Source organism: Aptenodytes patagonicus, chromosome 7 (assembly GCF_965638725.1).
Source record: "Aptenodytes patagonicus chromosome 7, bAptPat1.pri.cur, whole genome shotgun sequence".
NCBI classification, from domain to species: Eukaryota; Metazoa; Chordata; class Aves; order Sphenisciformes; family Spheniscidae; genus Aptenodytes; species Aptenodytes patagonicus.
The window spans coordinates 70633874-70643053 of NC_134955.1; the positions used below are offsets into that span (position 1 = coordinate 70633874).

The window sequence follows — 9180 nt, forward strand, 5'->3', positions numbered from 1 at the left end:
AACACCTCTGCCTGATGCAGTCTGCATTCCCATGTGCTCCTGGCGAGCACCCCACTTCTCTGCACCCCAGGATGCTTGCAGCAGGGAACCAAGTAGGGTGGCTAATGCTGCCAGGCGTGGTACTCATCCTTTGCTTTTTTTGGAGCAGTGGTAAGATGTAGTGTGCACCTTCTTCCCGCCAGCCCTGAGTCATCCAGCTGGCAGCACAGCAGCTTCAGCTAGAGCATGGCCAACTCAGCCCCTTCTCCCTTTGGCAGACAAAACAAGGAGACGAATGATTATGCTGATAATACGAGTGGTTTGGGACCTTCCTACATAAAAGATTGCCGACAGAAACAAGAGCTTGGATGATTACTGGCCACCAAACCTGTCTGTTACAACAGACACATCTCAAATGCCAAAATCCAATGTGAAACTTTTTAACGATGACACCTACTACCACTTACGTGAAGCTACAGTGCCTCAGCTGGCTCTGAAACAGCAGCCATGCCTACCGCTGTGAAATTCCCAGGCTGAGCTCGTTATTAGCCTGCTTCAGAGACACAAGCACACAACCACCTTGAGAAGAAAGCAGATCAGACAGAGGTTTTTCTAGAAGTTTTTCAGGAAGTTTGAGGTCACATTAGACAGTTATGTGGTTATGTCCATGCCAGCTCATGTGCCGGGATGGGTTGACTCAAAGGCAAGGCGGGCAACTCTCAGAGGGAACCTTATTCCCACCTGTGTTTGTCAAAAGACCATCATAAGAGAGCGCTACCGAAAGGCCATTATCTATTTGTCAGGTACAAATCCTGGGCCTCCTCACTTACCCACATTTAAGCCTAGCCAGACTCAAGTGTGACACGATGACTGAAATGCATCTTGCATGAATACATCTCCAAAACTCTCGCTTCACCCCCAGCATGAATTTTCTGCATGGTCCTTCATTCAGTCTGTCAGCAACCAGCCTCCCTCCACCACCAGTATTTGATTTAGCCATTTCTGACATGAAGTTGGTTTTACCCTTTTGTTGTTGCAATTGCCTGAAAATAAAAGTTTGGTAAATGTGCCACGAAATCCTAGGATATAGCGTGAAAGGTGATTACACTCTGGAGAAAATGTTTATGTATATAGAGTGCTTCAAACACGTTTTACTGGCTTGGCAGAGTTCAGCGCCTTCTCTGGAGCCTCTACCCTATTTGGGAAATTTGTGTTCAGTTACTTCACTGCTGTAACACTTGACCTTCCTTCAGCCGAGAGCAAATGGGAGCATTTCTGGCAGGACCAAAGGAGCTGGGGTCTCTCTAGGCTGAAGTGCCTTTCAGAGGTGATCCATGGGACATCCTGTGCCCCCCAGAGCACGGTGATACCTGCATCAAATGCACTCCCCTGCTGGAGAAGGTTCCAGGCAATGATGCAGAGGAGTTAATATAAGGCCCGCTGCCTATGAACATCACCTAGGCCCTAAACAATATTTATGTGTGCCGTTTCTCACCCATGGGCTTAGCAGAGAAAATGCAGCAAGATACAACTCCATACGCTGCTTCCCCATTCCATGAATCAGGCAGGCACCCAACGCTGAAGCCTCTCGCAGCATGGACACAACATGAAGCATGACGAGAGCACGTCACTGCTGCGAGGCAGGCTCAGCGCGTCTCGGTTCTTCCCCAAAAAGGGGAAAGGCAGGCTGATCTTGCTCCTGGCTCATCTTGTAATGGATCAGCCCATGCTATTCAAATTCTTTGTACAATGCTGTTGCCTCAAAACCAAAGGCACAAAGACCAAGCATCATGTTTAGTGATTTGGGTCTCTAGCTCGCAATGTTGTCTTGTCTCTTCTTTCGAGTCCCAACACTTCATTTTCTTTTCTCGTTTACAGGCTAGTAATTTGGTTGTGAATCTTCTCATATCTAGTGGCTTTTTGTATAAAGGCCCGCCTGTCTGAAATTTCTCAGCTTTCACTTTTCAGGAGGTTCCCAGCATTCAGAGTCACAAAGAAATGCCAGCAAGTGGCATCTGAAAATCCACCATAAAAGGTCAGAAACCAAGTAACAAACAGAAAGGATGTTAGCACTATCGGTTAAAAAAAAAAAAAAAACGGACTACCAAAATCATCCTTTTCTTTCCAGTTTAACCCATTGCTGTGCAGTCTGAAAGCGTGGCATTGCTATCTCAGCCTGGCCTGTGCTGGGGAGGAGTCCCTTCTCCCCGAAACAGTTGCTCGGCCCTTCCTGGCAATCAGGCCCCTCTAAGAGCTCTCACGAATCTCACATCCAGTTTGAAAATCCCGACCAAGAAGTATATATAACCTCTGCAATCCCTTTTATGGTTTTGAAACTGAATTCTTGATGAGTGGGTCATTCTGATTACAACACGAGCCACGGTGGGAAACACGAGAGATTTCACACAATTTGTTCCAGTCTGTGCTGTTTACATGAGTGTCTGGGAGCAGAGATCTCCAATGGCTTTACTGTAACGGGGGAGCAGGCTGCTGAGCATCTGCAACTGCCAAGCACAAAGAATTTCAGAAAAAAATTGGTGTAACCCACTACAAGACTTCATCGAGCTGGCTGGACTTCACCGTGCCAATCAGGATTTAGACTAACAATCCTTATTTCGGGAAAAGCAGGGTCCCTTACTCTTACCAAAAAATTATACATCTGCAGCTCCCTCAGCCATTCATCCAGCAGCCAGCAGCAGTCGTGAGGTCTATGCACCACTTAGCACGTTCAGTAAGAGAGCCTTAAATAATGCATAGCCTTATGCTGACCTTCTGCCCAGGGCTAAATCCTACGCTTGATGCATTACACGCTCCTACACAAGCTCCCAGGGATGTGTGTATGTGACAGTAACCCAGGCTTTGACAGCTGACCAGAGGCAATTTCTTCTGGGTGCCATACACTTGCTCACCCTCATTTGCTCTGTGATCTTTAAAAAAAGCAAATTATTTTTATGAAACAAAGGAGAAAGGTTGCACTAAGCAGTTGCCTGTTTTCAGGCCTGACTAACCAGAGAGTAACTAGGACAAAGTTTGATCCATTTCAAAATAGCATAATATTTTTAATGACCCATAAGCCCATTTTTAGAACACAGCGAGGACTTTCTGCCTTAGTTCGAGTAAAAGCCTGAGACTCCTCCTTCGCCAGCTAGGCTGAAAAACGTGGCAGTGGAAGAGTCACCCCACGGATCGATGTCACCAGACAATGCTGCAGTCACTGGATGTAAACACATCTTGAGGGCAATGAGGTTCTGTTCTATAAATGCACACTTTTATTAAAGGGGGCTTTTTTTTTTCCTAGTAAAAAATACAGGCATTTTGCTCTCTAATTTATTACCTGCAACAACAGCCAGCCTGGCAAAGGGCTGAGAAAACATTCTAGGAATATGTAAACCTCTGTGGAAGACAGGGTATGATTTTGACCTGTGGATGGCTTGCAGCAGAAGGTGGCTGATCCCACAGAGATCCACTTGGATCCATGGACGGTTCCAGATTCTTGCAAAACTTACAGAGAATCTAAGGAAGAGTTCAGCAAATCAGTGACACATCACATTTCACTCGAGTACAGCTTAGCAGCATGTTTAGGCCGAGGGATGTGCCTAATTGGCTTGCTGGACCAAGGCTATACTTTCCAAGATGCTCTTTTCTCCATTTATATCCATTTCGGCATCATTTGCATTTTCTTCTCATGCTATCAAGATCTGACAGGAAAGCACCGGCGCACGTACGTGTGTGCAATACTCAACACACACAGAGACGGGACTGACAGCTCTGTGAGACAAAGCTGAGAATGTCAGCATATTCACTGGGAAGTTTTCCCTCCAGTTTACCCAAGGGTCTAACAACCTTCGTCAAGAGTCACAGTTAAAAACGGCGCTGATCAAATGAGCGTTGCTCATTTTCTCCTCGCTCTCTTGCAAAAAGACGACCACCCGCTCCATTTGCTCAAATCACACACTCCATTATCCGAACGCTTCCGCAAACATGTCCCTGAAATGTTAATCATTATCATGGGAAATACTACACTCATCTATACAAATTAGAATGTAATTTGTGTATCTAAACATCACAGCTCAGCTCACCTGCTCTGCCTGACGAGACAGGATACGGCGAGCACCGATGACTGAGTTCGCATGGAATACAACCCAGGGAAAATGACAAATTATGCTGCTCAGCAGCCTCGAATAACGGCAAATGGCTGTACAAAACCTGATTTTCTACAAAACAGGCAGCGCGTCAGTGGAAGCCGGTACAGCGATACATCGCTGAGCGCTGGACGCAGAAGGCTCAGCTGCAGCCCTGGCTGTACACAGCGTAAAGGGCAGCAGGAGCCCCTTTGCCTGGTCGGTGCAGCCCACCTGTGGGACCAGCTCTGGCTCCCGTGAGGAAGCAGCTGCCGGCAGATCCAGGCCTGCCGCAGGCAGGCGGCTCCAGAGGAGAAGGGAAGCCTTGTAGGAAGATGCCACGGAACTTCCTCCTCCCCGCGACCCCGTTCTGCTCCCCGGCGATGCTGCTACCAGCTCCCCAGGGCTCAGGTGGGGTTTGTAAAGGGACGGATTTAAAATGGGCCCTCTCTGCAGCGTCTGACCAACAAAGCCCTACAGCCTCCAGAAATGTGAAAAACCCTCGGTAGGAGCGACCTGCCGGGGAAGGCCAGCAGCTCCGTCTGAAGAAGGTGGGGTGAGCAGGACTCCGGCTCCCCGGCTGAGGCGGGGTGGTGGCTGAGATGACATCCCCCATCCGCTCCGCGACTGAGGGCTGGTGCTGTGGGGACAGCAGCGATGGGCCGAGGGACGTCAGGGCAGGCCGGAGGAGAGCCGGGGAGGCCGGAGGGCTCCCCACGGAGGTGGCTGCCGGGGGGCGGCCGGCCCCGTGTGGGGCGCAGGGCCCCGCGCACGCCAGGCCCGAGGGCCGTGCCAAGCCAGGGGCGCCTCGCCCGCCCAGCACCCCAGCGAGGCCCCCGGAACAACCGACACCCCCAGCCCAAACACCCCCCCCCTTCCCGGCCACGCTGCTAGCAGGCAGCAACCGCAGGCAGGCAGGCGGCAGGGGAGGGGCAGCCGGACACCCCCGCCACCGGCTCCAGACCCCCAGAAGGGATGGGGGGAGCAAAAGATGCCGATGTGGCCTCCACGGAGGGAGTGGGGAGAGGGCGGCTCTCCGCCCCCGCAGGCCCCTCAGCCCCCTCCCGGGGCGGCCGAACCCCCCGCCGCCCGTGGCCTCCCGCCGCAGGCCCCGCGCCCGCCGGCAACACCGCCGCCCCGCCCCGGCGGCCCAGGCCCAGGCGGGGCCGGGCGCGCCCCCAGCCCCGGCGGGGAGCGGGCCGCGGGCCGCCGCAGGCCCGGCATTGTTCGTGGCCGCGGGGCGCGCCCGCCCCGCCCGGGCTCGCCCCCTGCCCCGCCGCAGGAGCCTCCCCGCCGCCCCCCGCCGCCTACCCCAGCTGCTCCTCTCCCGGCGGTTCCGGGCCATGGCGGGGCGCGGGGCTGCCCGGGCCGCGGCGGCTGCGGGAAGCTCCGTGCGCGCTCGGAGCCGCGCTGCGTCTGGCGCGGCTGCCGCGGTGGCGCGGGGCGGGCGGGGGAGCCGGCAGCAGCATCCCCGCCCGCCGCTACGGCGTGGCACGGCACGGCGGCCCGCCGCCCCCCTAGGGCACCCGCCCACGCCGCACCCGCCCACGGGCGTTCACACCCGGGTGCACCCATGCGTGGGGCATCAGGCACGGACACCCGTGGGTCAGGCGCGCGTAGATCCAGGGGCACCCGCTTCCCGGGGTAGCCACACGCAGGGGTGCCCCCAGACCCGGGGCACCCGGCACCCCCACGGGGACCCACCCACGGGGGGGGGGCATGCCTGGGGGACCCAGCGCAGCCAGAATGCACCCACACCCAGGTCACTCCTACCAGGGCACTGGGCTCACTGGGGGGGTACCCACATGGGGGGCATCCACACCTGGGGAGCACTACGTACACTCACGGGCACCTACACCCTGGAGGCATCCCCACCTGGGGCACAAGGCTCATCTGGGGCACTGGGCACCCCCATGGGCACCCACCTGCGTGAGGACACTGGACACACAGCTCCCCACTCAGCCTGCCCAGCACGGGACGGGCTGGGGCTCATGCACACACACACCTTCCCGGGTGGGACACACGCACAAATGCTGGGGTCACCCACATGCACAGAGCACCCAGGTGGGACAAACGCCCCAAAGCAGAGCCACACGCAACACAGCTCATGCACACACAGAGCTCAGACACGCTACGTGCCCTTCCCAGAGCACGTGGCGAGCGCACAGGCACAGGTGGGCTGAGAAATCACCAGAGGGATCCTGCCCTGGGGTGGGGGTCAGCCAGCTCCTGCTCCCCCAGTTCTGCCTGTGCCGGCAGCATCCGCAGGCAGCAGGAGATACACGCTGTACATGTGCAGATGCAGCACGAAAGATGTGGCTCGAGGACCCAGGCTTGGGCATCCCTGGGGAAGATTTAGCTGCAGCGTGATTGATAACATGCACCTTCCCTCCAGATTTCCCTCCAGCAGCAAGCGCTTGCCCCCCCGTATTCGGATTGATTCAGCGCTCTGCCACGTGAGACCGTGACTCAGCCCGAGTGCATGGGAACGCCCAGGTGCAAAACTTCAGCAGGGGAGCAACGGTGCTGGCCCCGTGCCCCGGCTGCCCCGAGGCGCCCCTTGTGCCCTCAGCCAAAACATCCCACCTGGAGGGACGAAGGGAGCACGTTCTGATTTCTTTTTCTTTGCCTTCCCGCGCTCTTTTGCCAGCTGCAGCCTCCCAGGCCTGTGTTTATTGTGCAAACCCAGGAAAAGCGTTGAAGCCCTTTGCAATGCCAGCCACAGAGAGCTTGCCCGCTCCCACCCGTACACCGCAGGCTGCCACGCCGGTAAGTGCGCTCGTCCTCAGCGTGCCAAGCTAATGCTTGTCCATACTTTTGATGCCAACAAGCTGCCGGTCAACTCGTCTGAAGCTGTAACCCTGTGCTGCTCTTTGGAAGAAGCATGGCACAGCGCTCGAGGCGTGAGCTCTGTACTGGAAATGTGGCAGTCACCAGAGGATTGTACGGGCCAAAATCTGGAAGGATGAGAAGGGTACTGAGCCCCAAACTGTATCTGCAAGAGGAGATTTTGGGAGAGTGTTGCTCATTTCTGCACACTGGCCTGCAGTGGTCGGGGAAAGCCAATGGCCATCCAGCTTTATTGGATGCACAGGAACCGGCAGGATCCGCTCTTCATTTTTGAAAGCGGGAAAAATACTCAAAAGTGAACCGATCTTCTGTTCCAGGCGGCTCATCCATGCCAAAGCCATGTGTCGTTGCGCTCCCATTGATATGCTGATACTTAATTTCTAAGTGCCTTCTCCAATACTCGGCAACTGCCTCCTGTTGGCTTCCTCCCTGTGTTTACAGCATCAGAGCAAAACATATAATTTCAGCTCGCTGAAGTGCTGGCTCACGTGGCAGGCAGCTGAATCCTCCTGCCCGCGGCTGCCGGGCACCGCAACTGCGAGGAGCTCAGACGCTGGTGGCCTTGGCAGAAGCTCCTTTACAATTTTTATAAAAAATCCCTGAAGTCGCATGTGCCTGTTCCTTCTTCGAAGCAGCAGAGAAGCAACCGGCATTGTGAGGGGGGATTTCTTACGCTGGAGGGGTTCAAATAGGTTGAAAGAGGAGATTAAAAGAAAAGCAGCTGGGAAACGGAGAGGAAAAAAAAAGGAGGATGGGAAAGGAGATCTGGTAATTTGAAAGTCTAATTAAACTGAGATGGGCTCAGGTCCTGCTTTCCTTGTTCCCTTTGAGAATTGCTGCTTAGGTCAAGCTTTGTACTGCCCCATTTACTGGTATTTTTTCGTTTTCCGTTATGGCACGTGGTATCAAAATGAAAGAGGAGTGGAGAGGTTTGAATCCTGTGCTGTGCTGGGGGGATTGTCTGTGTGAACTCCCAAGGCTTTTTCCTGCATTATTTCCTATCATCCCAAGTCAGGGGGTTTTGCAGATGATTTCGTTTTCAGGGGGTGACTCAGCATTTGTTCATTTTCACCCACCATCCATCCCTTCGCTCCACTGATTCATCCTTCCTTTATTTTTTCAGTTGCAAACAGCCCCTCCTTGGAAGTATCTTTACGTTCTTGCTGCCCGAGTTGCCAGATCACAAAGAGCTAACTTCACAGCAGACACGCTCAACAGGCACGCAATGGAGGGATTATTGAGGAAAAATGATGCTAAATGGGGGAAAGGCAAAAAGAGAAAATACCCTGCAGAGCGAGACTGCAGCTGGGGGTCACCAAGCCGGTGTGCCGGGAGATACAGTGCTGAAAAGGCCCCGGAATTAGGAAAGAACCTGTATTTAAATCCATCATGTGTACTGCTCGCACAGCTTGCAGGGGCAGTTTCGTAATTCACCTTGATTCGACTGGCCCACTTACCCAGGCAGCATTTACAGTTGCTTTTCATATCCCCAGCCCTTCGCAAGCAGAAACCAGCCACGTTGTGCAATACTTACGTAGGAGGTGGGAAAGGGACGCTACAAAATCTCTGCTCTTTCTCAGGTGCCACCAAGTACTCGCCGGGGCTTGCCGTTGAGGGAAACCGTGCCATCCGCACGAGTTTTCTTTGCCATGACACAGATGAGGCGCTGTCTTAACCCCGCGTGACGGATCTGTTCTTACGGTGGTTATACAAGGTTCTTGAATATGTTCGCTTCTTCCCCGCAGTTATTATTATCACTTCTGCCTTCTCAGTCTTCACTCTTTCACTGCTTCTGCTTAATTGCATGGGAAAGTAAAAGGAATATAGATCTCAACTGTGTTTGAAGAGCATTGCAAGGGGACTTCTCCCAGGCAGTTACACTCTGTGGCGGTGATTTGTCATCGCTGTTTTAATTTCTGTACCCTTATTCTCGGGTTAAGAGGCCACAATTCCTAACAAATATCAAAAAGTGATAAAACAGAATCAGCTCTTTCCCCCACTCTTCTTGAAAGCTGAAGCCTTCCTAACGTCTTTCTGGTTTTTTCTTACTGAAATATTTTTAAGTGAAGCAGATCTTTGTTGCTTAGGAAATCCTTCTATTCCTGCTGTTCTTATTTCTCACCCCGAATAGTGTTATGACTGCCTACATTTACATGGGGTTTGCAGCCAAAGGAATTATCTTTGCTTCTTCTGTAAACATGATTGCACCCTATGGCTGTAACATAGCCAT

The 9180-nt window shown here is 53.5% G+C and overlaps 1 protein-coding gene across 3 annotated transcripts in view; it reads right to left on the bottom strand.

Moving 5' to 3' along the window:
* ATL1 (atlastin GTPase 1) overlaps positions 1-8628 on the bottom strand; it is a 35516-nt gene extending 26888 nt beyond the window's left edge. For 2 of the 3 annotated variants that reach the window (XM_076345784.1, XM_076345782.1), the window contains exon 1: positions 5412-5496. In XM_076345784.1, the coding sequence (XP_076201899.1) occupies positions 5412-5445 (34 nt within the window). In that variant the 5' untranslated portion in view covers positions 5446-5496. Of the gene's footprint in view, positions 1-5411; positions 5497-8484 lie in introns of those variants that run through there. The other variant, XM_076345785.1, reaches the window with a different exon arrangement.
* Between the last annotated feature and the right edge of the window lie 552 nt (positions 8629-9180).